At 43.1% G+C, this 23,270-nt stretch overlaps 1 protein-coding gene across 2 annotated transcripts in view; it reads left to right on the top strand.

The window, feature by feature from the left end:
• Window positions 1-5,919: 5,919 nt before the first annotated feature.
• Window positions 5,920-23,270, top strand: part of UTP20 (UTP20 small subunit processome component) — an 83,957-nt gene continuing 66,606 nt past the window's right edge. For both annotated transcript variants that reach the window (XM_043545298.1, XM_037884173.2), the window contains exons 1-14: window positions 5,920-6,099; window positions 11,184-11,264; window positions 11,978-12,044; window positions 12,321-12,453; window positions 13,029-13,217; window positions 13,372-13,453; window positions 14,732-14,869; window positions 15,369-15,524; window positions 16,378-16,524; window positions 16,996-17,130; window positions 18,270-18,347; window positions 19,688-19,866; window positions 21,594-21,749; window positions 22,288-22,376. In XM_043545298.1, the coding sequence (XP_043401233.1) occupies window positions 6,055-6,099; window positions 11,184-11,264; window positions 11,978-12,044; window positions 12,321-12,453; window positions 13,029-13,217; window positions 13,372-13,453; window positions 14,732-14,869; window positions 15,369-15,524; window positions 16,378-16,524; window positions 16,996-17,130; window positions 18,270-18,347; window positions 19,688-19,866; window positions 21,594-21,749; window positions 22,288-22,376 (1,675 nt within the window). In that variant the 5' untranslated portion in view covers window positions 5,920-6,054. The remainder of the gene's footprint in view (window positions 6,100-11,183; window positions 11,265-11,977; window positions 12,045-12,320; window positions 12,454-13,028; window positions 13,218-13,371; window positions 13,454-14,731; window positions 14,870-15,368; window positions 15,525-16,377; window positions 16,525-16,995; window positions 17,131-18,269; window positions 18,348-19,687; window positions 19,867-21,593; window positions 21,750-22,287; window positions 22,377-23,270) is intronic.

The raw sequence follows: 23,270 nt of genomic DNA, 5'->3' as shown, positions 1-23,270 counted from the left end.
CTTTCCTCTTTTAACTGGCATCATCCTTCCTCTCTTTGTTTCCAAAATCTTTGAGTGAGCTGTCTACTCCCACTATGTTCCCTCTCCTCTAACCCATTTCTTGATCCTCATCATTCTGGCTGCTGCTCTCCGTCAACCCACCTCCTTCCCAAGGGCACTCTTGGTCAGTATTCACCGGTGTACATTGCTTAAGGTGTATATGTGAATAGGAGATCATGTGTTTGCAAATCTGTTATATGTTTAGGTGTATCAACACTGTCCATGAGTAAATCAGAGCCCCTTCCTTGCAACACACACAATGGAGTCCAAAGAAAGGAGGTAAGATCCAGGACCTTCTCTTTAATGTTCTGATCTGTTCATCTGTAAAAATTCCACCAGATGTTCTCCCAGTGCATTCAGTTATGGGAAGTGATTTTACAGTGTCAACAACAACTGGAAAAATGGAAGAGAGAAGAAGGGACAACATGGGATGGGGAGAAGAAGAGAATAAACAGAGAAGCAAAAATCAGCAGATTAAGAAAGGAAGAGAGAAACAGTGGAAATAAGAGGGGGGGGGAGAAGCTAGAGAAAAATTCTGAAAGGGGTCAAATAGAGAGTAGCAAATAAGGTAAAACATAAAGAGAATTAAAAATGCAAATTAAGGAAAAGAGAGATAAAGAATAAAAATAGAAATGAAGTGAGTACATGGGCCCATCCCCCAGCTGATGGTTCAGATCCCCAGTGATGCTAGTTTGCACCTGGAACCACTGGGTTGGGTCGGGCAAAGGTGGCTTTATGCCTCTTTTACGCCCACACATTATCTTGGAGCCAGTTAGATGGGGGAAATATAGAATAGCCTCAAGGGTCATTCCAGAAGCAGGTACTGTGATAGATTGACAATAGTTTGTAATATCCTGGACAATATCTGAATTAAGATAAACCTTATTGAATTAGTGTTAAGACCTTTGGAATTTATCTTATTACAAATGCAAATGTTTATGTACTACTGTGAGATTCAATAGAACTTCTCTAGCAGGCAGGATCAATGCAATCTCTGGAAAGTATGCGGAAGTTCAAAGGTTTATTTTGAATAATACTCCTGAAGTGGATTTTCTTAGGAAATATTGGGAGGGGAGGGAAATGCAAATTCTCTCCCTTTGAAACCAACCTTTGAAGGTACACTTTGGGGTGAAAGACCCTTTGTGTACTAATTACTTGCTTCTGGGATCTCCAGTTCAAAGACCTTCTGATCTGTATTAAAGGGTGGGCTAAACTTGTCATGGGTGTGCTTGTTCTGATCTGAAGCTGTGCAGGACTCCCCTCACAGGGGTGGGGGTTGAAAGATTTATCCTGCCAGAAACCCTGTTAGAGTTGGGATAGTGTCTGGTAAGCATATTAGCATGTGTGTAGGTTCTTTTCTTGATTTTAATGTGTTTTCTCTAATGCTTTGTACCTTAAGAATAAAGTAAACTTGCTTAGGGCACGCCGTGTGGTAACTTACAGCTGTAGCAATTACTCTATTGTCTGTCTCTGAAGAGAAAGCAAGCAGGTCTGTTTTGGCAGACTGTCTTTGCCAGGAAACACAGTGAAGGCAGGGAACTGGTCAGCCTGGAGATACCCCGGTTAGAAGGAACAGAGATGTGTGTCTACATGCAAGAGAGGCAACAGCTAGTCAGCTGGGAGCCTGAGAGTTGGTGCCCTTACAAGACCATTGAGGGGAAATACAGGTGCAATTGCTCTGAACTGTAACAAGAAATACCAGAGATTAGGGCAGTAGGCAACCCTTCAAGCAGATTGTCCTAGATCAGGGATTCGCAACCCTCGGCACGCGGCCCATCAGGGTAATTGGCTGGCGGGCCGTGAGACATTTTGTTTACGTTGACTGTCCACAGGCACGGCCCCCTGCAGCTTCCAGTGGCCGCGGTTTGCGTTCCCGGCCAATGGGATGGCCGCTGCTTTCCGCAGCTCGAGGGACGTGATCATTCTCCTCTATTCGACATTGGTGAGGCCTCATCTGGAGTACTGTGACCAGTTTTGGGCCCCACACTACAAGAAGGATGTGGAAAAATTGGAAAGAGTCCAGCGGAGGGCAACAAAAATGATTAGAGCACATGACTTATGAGGAGAGGCTGAGGGAACTGGGATTGTTTATTCTGCAGAAGAGAAGAATGAGGGGGGGATTTGATAGCTGCTTTCAACTACCTGAAAGGGGGTTCCAAAGAGGATGGATCTAGGCTGTTCTCAGTGGTAGCTGATGACAGAACCAGGAGTAATGGTCTCAAGTTGCAGTGGGGGAGGTTTAGGTTTGATGTTAGGAAAAACTTTTTCACTAGGAGCACTGGATGATGAAGCACTGGAACAGGTTAACTAGGGAGGTGGTGGAATCTCCTTCCTTTGAGGTTTTCAAGGTGGTGGAATCTCCTTCCTTTGAGGTTTTCAAGGTCAGGCTTGACAAAGCCCTGGCTGGGATGATTTAATTGGGAATTGGTCCTGCTTTGAGCAGGGGGTTGGACTAGATGATCTCCTGAGTTCCCTTCCAACCCTGATATTCTATGATTCTATGATCATGATGGTCCCTTCTGACTTTAAAGTGTGTGAGTCTAAATCAGTCACCATTTCCTGTTGGGTTAATATCTGACACATGTGCCCAGTTACCAGCTTTAGTGTTAATTAGAGTCTCAGTTTTCAAACTGTGAGTGGGTTACAAGTTTAAAAATGTTAAATAGTGTTTGTGACTTTTGAAAACATCTCTTATGTTGCAGAACATCCAGCTTTCTTGCTGACATCAGCCAGAACAGGGTTGAGTTCTTCTCCCTATTGTCTGGTGCATATGCTAGTGCCTAGCCTTCTCTTTTATGAATTTGGGAGCATGCATATCCCAGGAAATCCACAATTCCATAGTGTGCCTCCCACAAGAAAGAAAACCACAGATCTCCTGAATTGTGCCGCTCACAAGCTTGGAATATTGGGTGGGATACACTTTTCCATAGCATTAGTTGGGTTTAGGCATAATTTACCTGCCATGCCTGTACTTCCTCGTGGAGACATTTGGGTATGAGAGTACTGATGCCAACACTTTCAAACCTGGATGCCTAAAGTTAGGCATTTAGGCCCAGATCCTGAAAAGTAGTTAGGTGCCTAATTCATGGGCGTTAGGTACCTAGCTCCCTTTGAGGATCTGGGCCTTATACCAGTCTGCCCCCACTGAATGTAAATGGCAAAAGTCCCAATTACACAACAGGAGGAAGATCAAGCGCTGGAAATAAAATAGTTCTTGTGACCTCACAGGTGAATACAATCATCCTCTTTTTACATATTTCTATCTCAGTTACGTATCTGGCCCTTATTACACAGTATCTGAGCTCTCCTTAATGTCTTTATCCCCACAACAGGGCATTATTTAGACTGTAAGCTCATTGAGGCAGGGATTCGCTGTACAGCGCCTAGCACAATGGGGCCCCATTTTTGGTTGGCCCATAGGGTACCTCGACATGACGAACGAGGAGTGTGATTCTTCTGCTCATGTGCACACGTTCACGCTAGCTCGCACTGAGGTAGCACAAGTATAAACAGTAGCGGGTAGCTGCGGTAGCACTCGTAGTGGCAGCAGAGACATGGCTAAGCCTGCCTGAAGCCGATGGGTACGTACTCAGGATGGCTAAGCTGTGCTTCTGCTGCCACGACCTTGGCTACTCTATACTCGTGCTTGCTGGATGAGAGCTAGTGTGAGTGGGCGTAGCCAAGCAGGGGAATCACATCCAGCTCATAATGCAAATGTAATCTTAGCCGTTACTGTAATAAATATGATTCAAAATAATAATCCCCACTTTATATATTGGGATCTGAGGCACACATGAAGTCTGTGGGAAGGGAACCCATATCTCTCAAATCCCAGGCTTACAGGCTAACCACTGGACCAGCTTTCCTTCCAATTGGAGAGGGAGGATAAGGAAACAGAGGTATAGAGAGGTGAAGTGGCTTGCACAAAGTTACACAGCAAGCCAATGTCCAAGCTGGGACTAAGAACACAGGTTCCCCACGGGACCCAATTGCCTTCCTAAATGAGTGTGTGGTGGGTTTTTTTTGTTATGGTTTGGGAGAGTAGGGGTGTTTTAGCACACCTATCTCAGCAATTTCCAAAAGTTTATTAGCATGGCCCAGTGTACAAGTGCAGCCCAAGTTAACATCCCAAGTGTCTAGATCTAGGAAAGGTTTCACACTGGAGTAGGGGGAATGCAATATTCAGTGTGTCAGTCTTGCATTGTTGTACATTTCTGGTTCGGTGGCAGGCTGTCATATACTGCGGGTGTTTCAGCGGTGTCTTTCCTTTCTTTCAATGATACCTGTAAGTCTTCTTCACTGCTCTTTCGTGGGACGCAAAAACGCAATGTAAATACCATTATACAGATAGCACGAGTAGCAGTGTCAAACATAGGGTACAGACACATACAAAAGAGTCTTACATTGAAACACCGACTTTTATTTGATAAATACGTTTAGCAGCACCATTATAGTAGTTCAGATGATCAAGCACTAAGATACTTATATAGAGAGGGCCAGTGGTTAGGGCACTAGTCTTAGGGAGACCTGGGTTAAACCGCTGCTCCACCACAGGCTTCCTCTGCAACCTTGGGTAAGTCACTTTGCCTATCTGTACCTCAGGTCCCCATCTGTAAAATGAGGATAATAGCACTTCCCTACTTCCCGGGGGTGCTGTGAGGATCAGTATGTTAAAGATTGTGAGGTATTCAAATACCGTAACTATGCGGGGCATATAAGTACCTATGATGGATAGAAATAAACATAACTTTAATTTATCGTCACTAAACCTGTACCAAGAAAATATAGTAGGGGTGCTTACTAACTATCCCACTAATATTTATTATGTAGTAGTGATGTATCTATATTGAGGGCTTGAAAAATCCACCTGCCCAGGATAAATAAGAAGCTCTCTCAAGTGAGTATATGAACTTAATTTTTTATTTAAAACAAAACAAAAAAACAACCCAAGGTTCTAGCCCTTATTGATTACAAAGATGGCCTTCTGTAACCAAGCGTAACCCTGTGCTGTACAATAGAACCTCAGAGTTACGAACACCAGAGTTATGAACGGACCAGTCAGCTACACGCCTCATTTGGAACTGGAAGTACGCAATCAGGCAGCACCGGACACGAAAAAGAAAAAAAAGCAGTACTGTGTTAAACATAAGCTACTAAAAAAAAATAAAGGGAAAGCAGCATTTTTCTTCTGCGTAGTAAAGTTTCAAAGCGGTATTAAATCAATGTTCAGTTGTAGTTTTGAAAGAACAACCGTAATGCTTTGTTTGGGATTTTGAACATTTCAGAGTTAGGAACGACCTTCATTCCCGAGGTGTTCGTAACTCTGAGGTTCTACTATATTAGTCTTTCTGAGACCTGGTGTACGCTGAAAAATTCAAATTTTTTGTGCAACTACGTTGCTCGGGGCTGTGAAATATTTCTGTGCACTGTAGTTAGGTCAACCTAACCGCCCATGTGGATGCAACCAGGTGGACAGAAGAATCCTGTCGATTCTCGGACAAATAGTCCATTTGCACTGCAGCTATTAAGACACTTGCAGGAACATGGAGATGCCGGGAAAGCCACAAGCACCCAGGCATCGGGGAGGCAGAGCCGGAGGCTGGCACAAGACAGGGCCGCAGGGGTATTTTTCAAGCTAGCTTGGACCTGGGGCAAGTCCTGCCGGGTCTGATCGTGCCAATGTGCGTGGCGCTGCCAGTGTGTCCGGCACCAGACCAGCCGCCAGCAGCTCCGTCCCGGGGGAAGCCCGGGCTCCTGGGGCAGAGGACGCAGCAAGGCACGACTCTCCTTGGGCCAGTGAAGCCGCTTTGCCGGGTAGCAGCGAAGGGCTGCCGGGAACCCTACGGCCGGCCCGCCCCCAGCACCTCCCCCGCCCGGCGCACACGCGGCTCCCGCCCCACTCCGGCAAGATGGCGGCGCCCAGCAGCTAGGGCCGCACGTGTCTCTGGGTCCCGGCGCCCCGCGGAGGAGGCCCCGGCTGCTGCGCCCGGGCTCGGAGCCCGCCCGCTCGGGGCCATGAAGCCCAAATCCGCCTCGCACAAGTCCGAGAACACGCACAGGGTGAGTAGCGGCCCCGGTGGGCGAGCGGCGCCGCCGGCCCTGCCTGAGCCCCCGGCAGAGCCGCGGGGGAGACGCCTGGTCATCGGACGCAGCCCCGGAGAGTGGGGCCGCCGAGCGCTGGCCTGGCCTGGGGGTGCAGCACGCGGCGGTGGCGGGTTAACGAACTGTCCCCGGGCTGAGAACACACGTCTGGGGGTGGCTCCTCCTCTTCCTCAAGCAGTATCTCCCTCCCCTCCCCCCCCATTGCTCTTTTGGGCTCCCTGCTTATTCTTTCAAGGCCCACATGCTGTGCTGGGCCCTGAAGACACAGTTGTGAAGAGGTTATAATCTAATCGCACCGTTCAAATGATTTTTCTGTTTAGAGTCCAGAAATTACCCCGATCCCTCTTTGCATTTCCTGTTAGAATGAGTTTCAGTTCATTTGGCCCTCTGCTATTCACCACAGGCCTTATCAGAATTCCTCCTCTCCTTTCCCCTCGCTGTGTGGAGTAGAGGAAACCAAAAACAAAACTCCTGCTTTGGGGTCCTCACACTGTTAGTGGACAGGAGAGCAAAAGCTGTAGTTTCCTCCCTGTCTCTGAGTTCATGGAAACTTCTTCATATGAGCACAGTTTTGCCTACACTAGGGAAAAGCGAGTACCACTTTTCCAAACATAGATGCAGCACATGTTGTTGGGAATCTGCAGATTCACCTACGCTAGGGAAATTTGTGTAAAAAAATCTTACCATTGCCAATATCAATTTGACTGGCTCCACCAGTGCTAGCAACGTTGGCTAGTGTAGATGGCTGCTGGGAGCTTTTGTGTTATAAGCAGGGTGTCTTTTGGATCAGGGTTAGGTAACATGGTGCTCAAGGCAGCAGACCATCGCTATGCTTGGGACCTAATGTTATCACCACCAGTAGAGCAGAAGTGATGTGAGCAAATTTTTGTCAAACTTTTCTGGCATAGAGAAGGTTTTTTATGAGTGTAAGTAAGAGGGGAGTTGGAGGTGTGGCTGGAGGCAACATCCTTTGGCAAACCCCCAGGGAAACTTCCACAGGATTTTCTGTAGACCCTGTCACCACAACATTATAAGTGCTTGACTTTGTTCATTTTGTGGGGGTGAGAGTAAAAGTGCGGGGGTTAGTTGGGCATGGAGTCTATAGTAATGAGACTCTAGAGCAGTGGTTCTCAAACTGGGAGTCAAGACCCCTCAGAGGGTCGCGAGGTTATTACATGGGGGGTCGCGAGCTGTCAACCTCCACCCCAACTCTGCTTTGCCTCCAGCATTTATAATGGTGTTAAATATATAAAAAAGTGTTTTTAATTTATAAGGGGGGGGGTCGCACTCAGAGGCTTGCTATGTGAAAGGGGTCACCAGTAAAAACGTTTGAGAACCACTGCTCTAGAGGGAATCACACTGCCTGGGTATGGCTGGAGGGATTCCCTGTCCGTCTGATCTGATGTTATGAGTCTCAGTGATTTTCTGCGGGGTTCTGGGATATCTGCATGATTAGAGCATCCTGCCTAGATAACACAGAACACTCTACAAGTGCCAATAACATTTTTCCCTCCTGTATGTTTTTCTTCTACAGGGCATGATTTGGCCCTAGAAAACCTTTTAGTTACATCTTTCTGCATTGTTATAGCAAACCTTGTATTTTGCTGAGGTTTTTTGCAGGAACATATAATAGCCCTTATAATCTCTTTAATGTGAATATCCCAAAAATGGGTTCCTAAGTGATGTAACTGATGTTTAAAGAGACAGCATTAACTCAATTATTATATTTTTGTCTGACGGTTTTGTGCTTGCTATAGTTACAAGTAATACTCAACACTGGTATAACAGAAAGGAGATAACAACAAAAAAAGTTCTCCTAATTTTCTGGTTTGTTTACTTTGTGTATTTGACGACATTTCACATGTACAGGTGAGTTGCATCATATGCGCATTTAACTTATGTGAATTCAACTATACGCACTCAGCAAAGAAAAAGAAAAATAACAAGATACCTGTAAATAGAGCGGGTGATTCCGCCCACCATTCCACTCAATGAGCGTATGGCCCGGAGTGAGCGTGAGATGGGAGACATGAATCTGCTGTTCCCTCAGTCGGTCTCAGTTCCTGCGTGCCTCTCATAGTGTGAGCATCTTGCTGCGCTGAGTGTGCTTCTAGCGTTTAAAGATACTGTACGTATTTTTTGTACAACATGGCCCCTAAACGCAAGTCAACTACTTCATCTGGTGCTCAACTGAAGAAACCGCAATCTATTCCAACGCTGGAGGAAAAACTGGCTGTGCTGGACTTATTGAGAGACGGTATGTCGGTCTCCAATGTGGCGCGTAAATATGGCCGCAACGAATCTAGCATCCATGCCATCAAGATTCGAGAGAGAGAAATTCGTCAAGCCGTGGCATCAAGTGCTCCAATAACTGCTAAGGTGACGAGCCAGGTGCGTGATAAGACTTTAGTGAAGACTGAAAAGGCATTAAACTTGTAGCTGGAAGACATGAACCGTAACCGTGTGCCTGTCGATGGCAACACATTGCGAGAAAAGGCTCTTAGCCTCTACACGCTGTTCAAACCTCCCACCGAAGCGGGACAGCCTTCTGATGAGAAGGAATTCAAAGCCAGCCAAGGTTGGCTTAACCTTTTTAGGAACCGCTTCAACCTCAAAAACGTGCAGACTACTGGTGAAGCTGCATCTGCCAATGAAGAGGCAGCAAAAGCCTACCCCGAACAATTAAAGAAAATCATAGAAGAAAAGGGCTATCTTCCGGAGCAAGTTTTTAATGCTGATGAGACTGGGCTCTTCTGGAAAAAAATGCCCAACCGCACTTACACTTCGAAATCAGAAAGACAAGCCCAATTTGCTGAAGTGTTCCAAGTAGTGAAACACTTGAATGATTTAATTTCTGAATAAGATCCCTCTATGGAACGAAGCCTCAAAATCACACGTAGCATTACGGACGATTTGAGACCGCATTAAGAAATGTTTGAGCAGCTCAAGAGACAACAGCGACAGTTGCCGATCACCATGTTTTTCAAGGAAAAACAACCAGCAGCAGATGAGCCTACGCAATCAACTTCTTGAGCTGAACCAGAGGCAACCACTTCGTCTACGACTCGCTCTCCGTCACCTCCATCTCCTGGCTCGACATCAAGCCCTGACACCCCCCTGTAATTAAAAATACAGTACTGTAAAATTATATTTTGCATATGTGCTCTTTATTATATACTGTACATTACTGTATACATTATACATATTACTGTACAAGGCTGTGTACACAAAATCATGTACAGTATACTGAACTTTATGGGCGATTTAAGGGATTTTCAAGGGTAATTTTGACTGTACGCGATTTTAGCTTTATGTGCTGACTTTAGAACCTAACCCCTGCATAAGATGCGACTCGACTGTAGTCATTTTCACTGTTTCCCAAGTCAGACAATGTCCCCCCCTTGCTGAAAAGAGTCTAGAAACCCATTGACAGGGTACGATGAGAAAACCCCCAATAAAATATTTCAGAAAGGCATTTACAAAAAATTAATTGAGGGCATATTATTTAAAGACTACTCAGTCGGGAATTGTATTTTAAAATAAATCCAAATAGTGTCTGTTTAAAACAATGTTTAGTTGAATGATGCAAAATATTTGCTGTAATTCTTTGTTTTGGAAAGACTCTTTATACTGAAATATAAATAGTGTTCGGTCAGTCATTATTATTTTTATAGACATCTGTAGATGAGCAGTGTTCTGATAACTGAAGACAATTATGAACATGAAGATAATACATCTTTTTAAAAAGTTCTTGTGTTACTTATAAAACTTTAGACAGTGTTAATAATCAATCTTCCATTGTGGTCATGCAAGCTATCTGGCACTTGCATGCACACCCCCTTTCTTCCCCCTCCTATCCCTTACCTACCCTATCTCTACTCATCCATTGAAGACAATGGGGCACTGCATGGGCCTTACTTAAGGCCAGGATCAAGCTCTGTGACAGGGGTGGCCAAACGTACCGACCCTTTGAGCCACCTACAATAATCTTCAGAAGTTCAAGAGCTGTGTGCACCTGTCAGGATGGTGGGGCTAGAGGTTTTAGCCCCCCAGGAGGCGCCTTCCGGGGTTTGGGGCTTCAGCCAGAGCAGGGCTGAAGCCCCAAGCCCCTGCAGGTGCCTCTTGTGGGGCTGATGCCCCTAGCACCACCGTACCATAGGGGAGAAGGCCCAAGCTTTCCCCCCACCCCCTTTTGGTAGGTGGAGAATGGGCAGGGGCATAAGGGTTTTGTGAACCACACTTTAACTGTAAAAGAGCCGCATGTGGTTCGTGAGCCATGGTTTGGCCACCCCGCTCTATGGTATGTGTTAGAACAGCTGTGCACTGAAAACTAATCATTTTAAAAATCAAATGTTTGCCTTCCTTCCCACCTTCCATTTATGCTCTTAGCTTTCTTAAGTGTGCTTCACTCCCACTTAGGCTTTGTCTACACTGGCACTTCGTTGGACGTTCGGGGTGTTAACCCCCCCTCCCCCCCCACATGACAAAAATGTTACTGACGAAAAGCGCCGGTGTGAACAACGCTTTGTCGGAGAACTCCTGCCAACAAAACAGCTGCCACTCATGGTGGGGTGGAAGTTTTCTGTCGGCAGGAGAGCTCTCTCCTGCCGACAAACAGCAGCTTCACCGCATGCCTTGTAGTCGCACGGCTGTAGCGGTACAGCCGTGTTGCTAAAAGCCTTAGAAATGAAACTTAAGTGACTGATGAAGGTCTTTGTTTTTGTTCTCCTGCGTTAACAGGTACTACAGTGTTTGGCTGTAAACACCCCAGGCAGATATTTCTATTTACTCCCCCAATTGAAAAACAAACTAACAAAAAGACTGATTTCATTGACATAAAACCAGAATCTCTCTCTCTCTCTCTGTATATATATATATAAACAGCTTAATTTACACAACCTGAACTATTTGACAGTGTTTCCTTTAAAAGCAGTGTCTGCAGTTATATAGTACATGTCATTGAGACTCATGTAAAAGGGATAATTCTGAAATAAACAGAGCAAAGGCAACATTTGACTTTAGTTTTTTTTGTTTTTTTACAGTTTCTCACCTTCTCTGAACGCTTAGGCAATGTTAATATCGATATTATTCATCGGATTGACAGGACTGGGAGCTATGCTGAGGTGAGAAGAATATAATAATTCTGCAATTCTATAACATCTTTTGACCGAGGATCTCAGAGCACTTTAGAAATGGATATTCACCAAGGTTCAGATTATCTAAAGATATTTAGGCGTTGCTCCATTTAGACAGCTAAGTCCCATTTTCAAAAGTGACTTAAGCATTTAGGAGCCTAAGTCTTATTGAAAGTCAATGTTTCAGATTTGTTTGTAAGAGAAGAAAAAACAATGGAATAAAGTGAGGTCCTGATCCCGCAAAGACATACACACATGGTTAATTTTATGGACAGTGGATAGCTCCATTTATTTTAATGGGACTAACTCCTAGTGTTTACATGTAAGCACTTACGTAAGTCTGTGCGGGATCATGGATTTAATTAGTTAATACATTGTGAAATTGCAGTAAAATCTCAAAGTATATTTTGCACACATCAGTAGCGTTACTTTTTAAAGATACTCTGATAATAAAACATTCAGGAGCTTATATGGCTTTGCACTTCGCATTATCAGGCCATATATTTTAAGCATTAAATGTGTTTCAGTAACTGATGCTGTTTTAAAGTGAAGTCATCAGCATTTCTTTAAATATCTCTCAAATGAATACTTGAAGCATTTCATTGTGCTTCATCTGTTGAGCCTTCTATCTAATCTTTACATTGAAAGAATAGTTTTTATTTAGGGCTGTTTGGCTAATGCATGATCTTGATTTCTGACAGGAGGTTGAAACCTACTTTTATGAAGGACTGCAGAAATGGAGAGAACTGAACCTCACACAGCACTTTGGTATCTCTTTATAGTAAATAGTTTATATTTAATTTGCACTCTTCGCTTGCATAATGAGGTCATGCTTTACAAGGTGGAATTTGTTTACCTAGAATACCATCCTAATGCACGGGATTAGGGTCCTGGTTCAGAGCTCATTGAAATCACTGGAAGTCTTTCCATCAGTTTCAGTGGGTTTTGGATCGGGCTCTAGAGGAGGTGTTATTCTCTTTAAAGTCCTTTACGTTTACCAGTAACTGGGACACAGTTCTTAAGTGTTCCTTGTTTTTTGCACAGTGAAATTCTACAAAGAAGTGGCCGGCAAATGCCAGTCATTCAACCAGCTGGTGTATTATCAGGATGCCATAGTGCAGAGCTTGAAGACTCATCTGCAAGTCAAAAACAGTCTTGCGTATCAGCCCCTTTTGGAGTAAGTACACGCTGTAAAATAAACTCAGTGCCTTTGTGTCGATGTAGAGTGAAAAGTGTAAATCACGTCAAAAACATTGTGTATGTGTCCTTGTTGTCACTGAAGAAAGAATTGCATTGCACGCATGTTACTGAGAGAGAGCCATACCGGTGATATTTTCTGTGTCTTTTAGCATTCCAATTCTATGGTTTACTTTCAAAAATACTCCTAGAATATAACCAAACAAATCTCCTCAACAACCCAAGAAGCATGTTGGTGTGAGCTCATATCTTGTCACTGACGTGTTCATGGCTGCTCTTGGTTGTGAGTCTCACTCTTAATGTCACCTAAACATGAAATTATTTGAGGTTGTTTGGTTGGTTTGTTTTCAGTTCAAAAACCCCTTTCGTTCAAGCTAACATCATGTGTGGTGGTCAGATAAGAGACAGTGACAGCTTTACTTCCAATGAATCTGCATACTGTACACGCACTAGAGCCATTTTAATCTGCAGTGTAGTTGCACAATCAGGCAGTGACTATTTAGGTGTTTGGCATTTTAAACATACAAACATTGATATTTGTTATTTGAACTCTAGCCTTGTGGTACAGCTGGCTCGAGATCTCCAGACAGACTTCTACCCTCACTTTCAAGACTTTTTTCTGACCATCACCATGTTATTGGATACCCAAGACACAGAGCTGCTAGAATGGGCTTTTACCACTCTTTCCTACCTTTACAAATACCTGTGGAGACTGATGGTGAAGGATATGGCCAATATATATAGGTAAGTTTTATTGGTCTGTGTTCACTAGATTATATTTTAATGTAAATGCCTCTTACTCTTCAGAATTAATTGTCTTTTTAACAAAGTAATTATTGATGAGTTCTTTCTGGCTGAGTGTGAGTTGAATGGTTTTAATTGCCTGTTGTATTTGTAGTTTATACAGTACCTTGTTGGCACACAACAAACAACACATCAGAAACTTTGCTGCAGAAAGCTTCACCTTTCTAATGAGGAAGGTAGGTGACGTGTTATTAACATGACTTTAACAGCTTTCCATGGGGGCCCTTGGCTTCAAGCTAACCAATACTGAACAAAGCTGTAATGTGTCATGACAATGGGTGCCCTCTAGAGAATAAAGGGGCTAACAAAACACAAACTAGCATTCTATCCATTCTGAGGGGTTTGGTTTGGTTTATGTAGTGACAAAGGTTTTATAGGAGACTTTATATGTAGCACAGCTGGAACAGAATGTATTCATCACCTCACAGGATCAGGCCCTGACTAGATATGTAATATGGATGATTTTTTTTTTTTTTTAAGAGCAGTGAAACTGAAGAGCTCATGGTCACCTTTCCAACATTTCTATAGAATCCCTGATAAGGAGAAAGGAACTCCACTGGACCTGGCTGGACTGGGCCCTTAGTTTTTATACTTCACGTTTGGTCAATGCATTTTTTAAATAATGATTTGAGACTTTTTGCTGCATTGTTTACAATTTCTGTGTCTCTTCATTTGAGCACAGAAAATCTGAGTACATAATTTTTCTAGCCAAATTAATCAATCCTAAGCTGCCATCATTTTGGTGAAGTAGGGAATAGAACATATAGCCATTTGGTGTTGATTAAGCCAATATGTGCAGAAGCCAGGGTTCTCTAAAGTGACTGGTGAATTTGGCTGCCTTGAATTTTGGACATCCAACCTGAGACACCTTAATGGAGCCTGATTTTCAGAAAGTGCTGATCCCTAATCCCTATAATTCAGGACCCTTTAAGGAGCTACAGGTTGGGCACCCAGAAACTGAGGATTTTGAAAATTTTTGGTAGAAATTCAAGCAGTGTTCTTCCATCTGTTTGCAGCATCAGAGTTCTTAATTACTGAATTCTGACTTAAAATGGTCCAGTCCTTTTCTTAGACCCTAATAGAGTCCTTAGTGGTCTAGTGACTAGTTTACTACCCCTTATTCAGTGTGACATCTCATTAAAGCACTTAGCATGTACTTAACATTAAGCATGTGAGTAATCCCATCCTTGTTCGTCAAAGCTCTTCAGCATGTGCTTAAGTCCCATTGATTTGAATGGGCATTGTTAGTGGAACTACACTGAGCGACACCAGCTGAGGATCTGATCCTTCCTCTCCATTCTGTTGAATCACGTTATTGTAGCGAGAGCAAGTTTGAATTGTTGGAGAGTGGAGTAGAGGAGTAAAATGGCACTGTCAGGAGTCATTTATGATTTCTTTCCATTTGATAGGTTTGAACTGAAGATAACTTTTTCTCTGTGGATTTTGTTTTGTAGGTTTCTGATAAAAATGCACTTTTCAATGTAATGTTTCTTGACCTGGGAGAGCACCCAGAAAAAGTAGAAGGCGTGGGACAGTTACTCTTTGAGATGTGCAAGGGGGTTAGGAACATGTTTCACTCCTGTGCAGAGAAGGTAAATAGCCTGAGCATATAAACCAAATGGAAAATGACAAAGTTTTAAAGTACCTAATACGGGACATCACTATATTAGAGCCTGATATCGCACTCTTTGAAGGCAATAGGTGTCTTTCTGTTTGCTTCAGTGGATTTGGGATGTAAATTATGCTGTTTATTGTAAGGTAATACATGTAATGATATCTCTTTAAAGGTGGCTTTTCAAGTTTTTGCTTTTAGTAAGTCCTGGGCAATATTTGTGTTTTGAAATGATTGCGTTGGGTGATAATGTGCATTTCTGTGGATTTATTTAGAGTCTATGAAACAATTTTGGATTTAAATATTAACTTTGGTACTGGGCAAAAAAAGACAGTTTTATAGGGGATCCAAATCCCCGTAATATTTTTAAAAAGTATCACATTGTCATTTAAAAAAAAAAATTCTGAAGCTAAAGGGTTTTAGAAATTTTTAGTCTCTTTTCTAAGCGTAAAGACATAACTGGCCTTTTCCTTCCACAGGCTATAAAGTTCATTCTGCTAAAGCTTGGACCCATTACCGAGATTGAAGCTAAACTCCCATGGATTATTGTTGGAGAAGCTTTCAAACATATGGTAAAATCGGCTGCAGTGCATATCTACAAGGAGCATTTTGAGGTTCTTTTCAAATGTTTGGAAGTAAGTTTTAATTGCTGAGAAGCTGAAAAAAAAGATGATCTCCCTCCCCAAGAATAACATTTTGTGTGTGTTAAAGGAAAGGTGTGTGGTGTGTGATTTTTTTCTGCAGTAGGAACATTAAAATAAATGTTGCACTAAGGAGGAAAGCTTGGCCTTTTATCTGCGGGGACAGAGGGCCTGATGATTGTTGAACTGGTGCAGTTATGCTGTGCAGTTTGGGGTGGGATTTGGGGAAGGTAACCGCTGCTTTCCTGCCATGGTTTTAGCTGCCAGTGAAGATCCTTTTCATCTTCTCTTCCCACTCCAACCAGTATAATAACAATTCTTTGCCTTCCGCTATTAGGAGTTGTTTTATGTGATTAGTATTTTTGCATTCCCTGGACTAGATTCTGATCTCACACTAGTATACAACAAGGGTGAAGTATTGGTCCCATTGAAATCAATTGCAAAACTCCCACTGACTTCAGTAGGACCATGATTTCACCACAGGAGTCAGTGGAGGTACTGAGATCAGTTGCGGTCAGAATCTGGCTCCAAGCGTTCACGTGTAGCTAAGCACAAGGTATTTGTTTCTTCTCCTGTTTCTTTCCTATGCAATCTGTAAGCCTTCTGTGAAAGAGCACTTCACCTTGCAAGACGTTTGTTTTTCCATCCAAGGGATGTGAGGTGTTCATTATTGGATTATTGGAACCATTTGGCTATATTTTTCCTTTCCTGGAAGGGTTCATTTGTTGGATCAGAATAAGAAAGCTAGCAATTTATCAGGCCGTGGAACATGCCGTTACCAGAATCACTGCAGCTTAGCGTTATCCGTGACGGGATCTGATCATTCATGTGAAACTGTCTCTTGCAGGAATCAGTGTTAGAATTGCAGGAGAGAATAACAAAGGCCAACTGCTGTGAAATCTCAGAACAGATGGAAAGGATATTGCAAGTGTATTTGATCCTAGCAGAACATGCAAATGGGTCCAAAATCTCTCAACCTGAAGCAGTTTGTAAGGTGGGTCAGACCATCCTTTAGGCTACTGTGCACACAGATGGAGGGTGGGAAACCAGAGCATCTTCAGTATGCTCACCTGTTTTCTCTGGTTGTGTGGGTGTGCTGAGGTTTAGAAGCTGGGTTGGGGTAAAGTCAGTTTGGCAACTTTTGGGAGCCACCCCAGCAAATTTATGGGAATTCCCCTGTGTAATATAATGCTGATTCTGTCATCGTGATCTTATGGGTGTCCTTCTCTAAATGAATCCTCCACTGAGAGCAGGGCAGGAGGAGAAGTGGTCATGGACAATAGCTGCTGAGGACCATGTGAGGTCATGGTTCTTGAAGGAACTGTGCTGCTGTGGAGAAGGCAGCAGCCTGAGCAGCTGTGAAAGAGCATTTCCACAGGGGTCCTCATCCCCTCTGGCACGGCTGGGAGAAGTCATTGTCCTGCGGTGCGTGTGACATTGCCTTTCTCTCTCTCATATTCCTCAGACGTTAGCAAAAATGTTACAAACATCTGATCTCTCGGTGCCTTGCTGTAAGACCCTGCTTAAAACGCTTTCTGTTTTGCTGCTTGCTGACAATGTTATCCTGCCAGATGCTGTGACCAAGGAAACCATTGAGAAGGTAAGAACCACAGATCAGTCTCTCAGTCTCTCTTGAATGAGTTGATTGCCACACACAGCACTTATGTTCTAGAAAATGTGTCACTCAGGGCTACTGTCATCCTTTTTGTGCAGGCGAGGTACAAGCCACTCCCTGGCTCAGCATATGGTGAATTTAGGGGCTGATCCAAAGCCCAAGTCTGTTGTTTATTTGTATGACAGTAGTGCCTAGAGGTGCTAACTGAGATTGAAGTCCCATTATGCCAGGCCCTGTACAAACACACTGTAATCAACAGTCCCTGTCTAAGCAGACAAGGAAACAAAGAAGTGAAGTGATTTGCCCAAGGTTGTACAGCAGGTCAGTGGTAGAACTGGGATTAGAACCCAGGTCCCCTGACTCCTAGTCTGGTGACCTGTCCACTAGACTGTGCTGCCTCTTGATCTCAGGGACCTTTCTATCAGGCCCTTTGGCAAGCCTGGCAGTATTTTCTAAAGCAGGTTACAGGTATATATTAGCACCATTGCTGCTGCTGCCACTGGACCCAGACACAATGCTGCTTTGATAGTGTTTGCTTATTTTTAATCTGTTTTGTTGATTGAGGTATATGTGAGATGGCAGGATTTATTTTGGATATTTCCGTTTGCATATGTTACTGTACATATTTATAATATAATTAATATGGGCAACTAGTTGTGCTGTAGGAAAAATAGATTTGCAGAGCAAAACGACGCAATGGAGGTACATCTCTTGTATTTCTTGCAAAGGATGAAACCAAAAAATGTTTTCACAATAATGAAATAAGGCTGGAGGAATTATTAAGTCTGTCCGGTCTTTGGTGTTGATCTCTGGCTTAGTAGTATTAATTTTCTGCCTATCAACCCTGACAAATCTCTCAAGTTCTTCCCATAAGACCTGCACCCCGTCTATGTGAGTAATCCCATTAAACTCGATGGGGCTACTCACATACATTGGAGTTCTCCATGTGTGTAAGTGTTTGCAGGGTCAGGAGGGGGGTAGGTATTTATATGTAACTCCTTTCAGCACTAAGAAACACTGTGTGCGCTGGAGGAATATAGCTCATATGTCTTGATAACCTTCATGAACAAATAAAGTGCTTGTTGCTTATATGCCCCTTCTAACCCTTCATTTGCATTTGACAGGTATTTGGAAGTGGCTTTGAAAGGCGCCTCCTTTTGGATTTCTCCAAAACAGTGTTTTCAATGAATGAGTTTGAGCAGGTAGGTGAAGTTTTCATTCATGTATTTATTTTGTAGTCAGATGAGCAATGGAGGAGTTGTGTTTCTGGGTGGGAAAAATGAGCCTGATGGAGAGTTGTTTTGACTGCTGACCATAGGAATGCCATTACACTTGGCAAATTCATAATATATCTAGTTCCAATGATGAGTCATTGTTATTTGACATATATTTGAACTATCCATCTTCTGTGTCTTGGATGTGACCTGATGGGAGTGAAAGGAGCTGTTAGTCACTATCAGAAGAATGAAAATGGCAATGCAAAAAATGTCTTTTCTTTACAATTTCATAGATTTTTAAGAGCCAGAAGGGACCACTGTAATTATCTAATTTGAACTCCCACGTAACACAGATCAGGGGATTCCTGCTGGGTTACTGAAGGGGCAGACATGGTCCAGAAGTCAAGGAGATGTCAGTGGTCTCTAGTTAGCGTTATGTTGCAGCTTTGCATCTGACAGGAGCTTGAACACCCATTGTGGCTGCACACCTCAATATGTACCCCCAACACATGCTTGCCAGTGTCTTGTCTCTGGTATTGGTGACTTTTTCATGGTAAATTGGTTAACGGGGGATGTGTCTCAATGGAGGTATCAGTAGTCTGGGGATTTCAAGGTGTCTCTCTCACCTGTTTCCAGATCTTTTTGATGCACATAGGAGAGCCCAGAGAGATGGGGAAATTGCAAGGAGCGTACAGAGAGGCTCTCGGTTTTAACCAGTCCCCGTTTTGAATGTAAAAGAGACAGTAAATGGGGAGGATAAAAGAGGGTTCCTACCATAACGAGTTGTAGCTTCCTCAGCTGAGGTCTGGTCTCTGACACCATGATGCAGAAGCAGTGAATGGAGCTGCAGATATCTGTGTTGATGGAAGGAAAGTGGGGAGAGGAAACAAGTGTGAAGACGTGGGGTTGGGATTTGTATGGAATTTCTGTGTGGGGGTGGCGAAGGCTGAAATGGAGAACCAGGGATGTCTGGTGGGTGGGGCCTGAGCATGGTGGCCCAGGGTTCTGAGGAGAGGCATGGAGTTGAGGGGAGCTGGTTCTCTCCATGCTGCGAGGGGCTGAGCTTGGGGATCCTGAGCTCTGTCGGGAGCCTGGAGTTGGGACAGGCCAGGGGCTTTATGTCAAATCACTGGCTTCTCAAGGGCTCCCTGGTACTGATGCCTCGGTATCTTGGTGATCAGATGCATCAGGACTGGAGGAAACCTTTGTACTGCCACAGCTCATCCCAAAGAACTTGGCTTCCCTGGCCCTAGTATCTCGGATCCCTGATTTGCTTGGTCAGAATTGGAGAGGCATGTTAAATCTCAATTTCTTTTTCTTTTCAGCATTTTCTTCCATGCTTTCTAGAGTACGTCGAGGACTGCTTCTCTGGAGAAGATGTGCTAGCTAGGGATGAGGCAATGGCAATTTTGGCTAAACTCATTCTGGAGAAAGCAGAACCTCCCACTGTTGGCTCAATGGCTTTTGAAAAATATCCCCTTGTTTTTACAGAACCACCGATAGGGTAAGTCTCCTCACGCTCCACAGACACTCTTACCTTGGAGCTCTTTCAAAAGGTTTGGAACGTAGTGTTGCTAAGCCGACTGACAATGGCATCAGAACTGCCACTTCAGTAGTGTTCATTCTTTCTTGGGGGACTTGGAATAATTTCTGCAGAGCTGGGCATTTAAATACTTGCTGCATTTCTGTCACAGAGAGGGGTGAATATTTGTCCCTTGTATAGGATTTTGTCTCATCTCAAAACAATGTAGAAATACTTTTTCTTCCTCGTATTCTTTGCTCCTGAGAATACCGACATCAGGGGCAAGAGAACAGGAAGAAGCAAATCAAATTGTATCTGATTGTATCTCTCTCTCCTCAGCTTGTCTTTCATATGTCACATAGTCTTTTAGTCTTTAAGCTCTTTGGGCGTAGGGACCATGTTTTCCTAAACATTTTGTTCAGCCCAGGCAGGCCCCAATCCCGATTTGGATGTCTGGATGGCACTGCAATATAAATACCCAAAAATGATTATGAAGGAAAAGCAGCAGCAGTCACAATAAATATTCTGCTGGGATGAATTCCACGTGGTCCTGCAGTCTGTTTTTGTTTTAATCACATTTCCATTTAGATGGTATCTAAGTGTAAGCAGAATTCTCCCATTTGGGGGCTATTTTTGTACAGTTCAGCATTTTTCATAATAAATCTGCAGGGGAGTGCTGATTTTTACCTGTGGGGAGTGGAGGGAATTATTCCCCTTCTACACCCCAACCTTCATTTCTCTGCAATTTCATAAACATTTATTCTTCTCTACGGTAATAGTGAACTCTTTCTACATTGGCCTTTGTGATTATTAAGGATTTAGTTATGAGTACGCTCCCCTGCACGGGCTACCCACATCGCGGATGACCAAAGAGGGGGCAAGAGGAGAGCACCACCCACTGGGTCACAACACTACTTTCTCGTCTGGTGCAGATTGGTGGGGAGTGGGAGGACCCAAGGGTCCCCGGCCTCCCCATCCCAATGCACTTACCAGTACAGCTGAGCCAGCAACATGGGGGAAGTAATTTGCACCAGAAAACAGGCTGCTGCAGTCACTTACCCCCATGGAGCAAGGAGGAGGTAGTCAGTTTAGTCCTAGCTCTGCATCTGGGATAATACAGCTACAAACTGTTCTCCAGTTGGGGCAAATGGCAGGGCCTTTAGGTATCAAAAGGAGAACTTTCCTTATGACTAACTTCATCTTGGGAGTGAGATCGATATGTAGCCTGTTGCAAATTCAGATGTATATGAAGTTGTTTTGGAGGAAAGTTGGTTTATTTTCCAGGAGCTGGATCAGTTTGCTTGAGAAACACTTGCTGTAGAGCAGGTCTTACAGCTGTGTTGGAAATGTGGCGGAATCCCTTTAATGAATACAGAGCAGCATCAAAAAAGACACCATTCTTTTATACTTGAAAATCAATGGAATAACAATGTTTACAGTCCAGGAGCAAGCCCCAGATTCTGCTGGACCTCTGAATGCTGAGATGTAATCTTTTATGGAGCATTTCCTGCCTTGCACATTAGAAATGACTGTGTGGTCCTTTGTGCCATGGAGATAGTGAAGATCCCATCAAAAAGTGTACTGTCCAAGTCAATGTGAAGCTTAGCCTTTTCTTCAAAGGAGACAACTTACTTTTAAATGTCAGAGGAAGAAAGGTTCAACTGCTGTTGTTGAACTAGGTTACTGATTAAGCTTGGTTTTGTTTTTAGATCCAATACAAGACAGAAGATGAGTAAGAGAAATGGAGAAAGGAAACAAATGCCAGTGTTGGATCATATTCTGTCTCTAATCCACTTACCAGAAAATGAAGACATTATTGATCTTTCACACCCTTGGGCTGCCCTTGTTGTACTTCCGCATGTTAGGTGAGGATGCTAACCATTCTGTTACTGTTGTCTTGTATCTGAATCATAATACTACTTAGCTCATGTCTGATGTTTTTCACATATTGCTCTTCATTCAAAGCTTTTGCAAAGGAAAGGGAAAGTATTGTTACCCCCATTGTATGAATGGGGAAACTGAGGCACAGAGCCGTGATGTGACATGCCCATGGTTGCCCAGCAGGTCTGTGGCAGAGCTGGTAACAGAATGCAGGTTTCCTGCTTTCCTATTCAGAAGGTCACATTTGCTGGCATGAAACGGAGCCCTTAGAATTTTGTTGGTTCAGTCCCTAGGAAGAGAGCATGCTCAGTCAGTGCAATTACATTTTGTGGAAGAAAGACTTAGAAAGTAATCATTGAAGAAATGATTTAGGTTGTGAAATTGACTTAACAAAATAGTTGACTAATAATCAATTTGTTTGAAATCTATATTTAACATAAGAGAAATGTGAGAGAGAATCCAATGTTATCAAGTGTCTGACTTTAACAAAAAAATAAGCGTTTGTACCTTTATTTTTGGCAGACCAATAGACAAGGAAAAAATGCTGCTACCAGTTACAAGTTTTATAGAATCTCTCTTCCTGGCTATTGACAGAGGAAGGCTCCGCAAAGGTCAGTTACAGTCATCTCTTGTTCATTAAGTTTTTACTGGCACATAAAAGACACAACTCTGCAATTATACTAGAGACCCAAGACATAACAATGAATAATAACTGCATTGTATCCTGATTTAATAAGCAGCATAATGAAACATGAAAGGCAAGATGGAAAAAATAACATACAGGAAATAATATACCAAATGCCATCTATAGTAATAATAGGATGGTGAAATAAATGTCATGCCAGGGACATGTAATTGGACAAGGAGCTTACAAAAGTATAGACTCAAAATCTGAGTGACCAAGATGTTTAGAAAGAATTTGAGAGACAGATTGTCAAGAAAAGGAAGAGGGAGTAAAAGAAATGGAAACTAAACCAAGCTGGGTTATCAAAGTCAAGTTTATAGCAAAAAGATAGTGATACACTTTTACATGTGTTTTTTGACTACATTGTTCACAATCTTTGGCTCTAGATCTGGAATTTTTCTTTCAACATCCTGGGTCTTGACAGTAATTCTAAAACTAAATAGCTTGCCTACATGTACAGCTTCACATATTAACAAATTGGTAGTCCTCTCTATAACCATTGCCCAGAGAAATCTTCTGATTTAATTGGAAATATGCATCAAAATTATAACAGAGTGGTTTAAAAAAATTCAGCTTCTTAGAGAAGTATGAAAAAGTATCCAAACTTCCCTTAGTAAAGGTCTTTGAGGTCTATGGATGAAAAGGACTACATAAGAGGCAGGTATTCTTATTGGCTATTAAATCCATTATAATTACTATCAATCTGCATAGAAATATCCAAAGTAGTGTACTACATTCTGCTTTTCTTCTCTAATATTGCTTAGTCTGCGTCAGGAACATCCCCTATACTTCCTAACCCCTTTTTTCTATGTGGTATCCA

The sequence above is a fragment of the Chelonia mydas genome, chromosome 1 (assembly GCF_015237465.2).
Source record: "Chelonia mydas isolate rCheMyd1 chromosome 1, rCheMyd1.pri.v2, whole genome shotgun sequence".
Classification (NCBI taxonomy): domain Eukaryota; kingdom Metazoa; phylum Chordata; order Testudines; family Cheloniidae; genus Chelonia; species Chelonia mydas.
The sequence above is the reverse complement of the archived record's forward strand: the minus strand, read 5'-3'. Positions and strand labels throughout refer to the sequence as shown.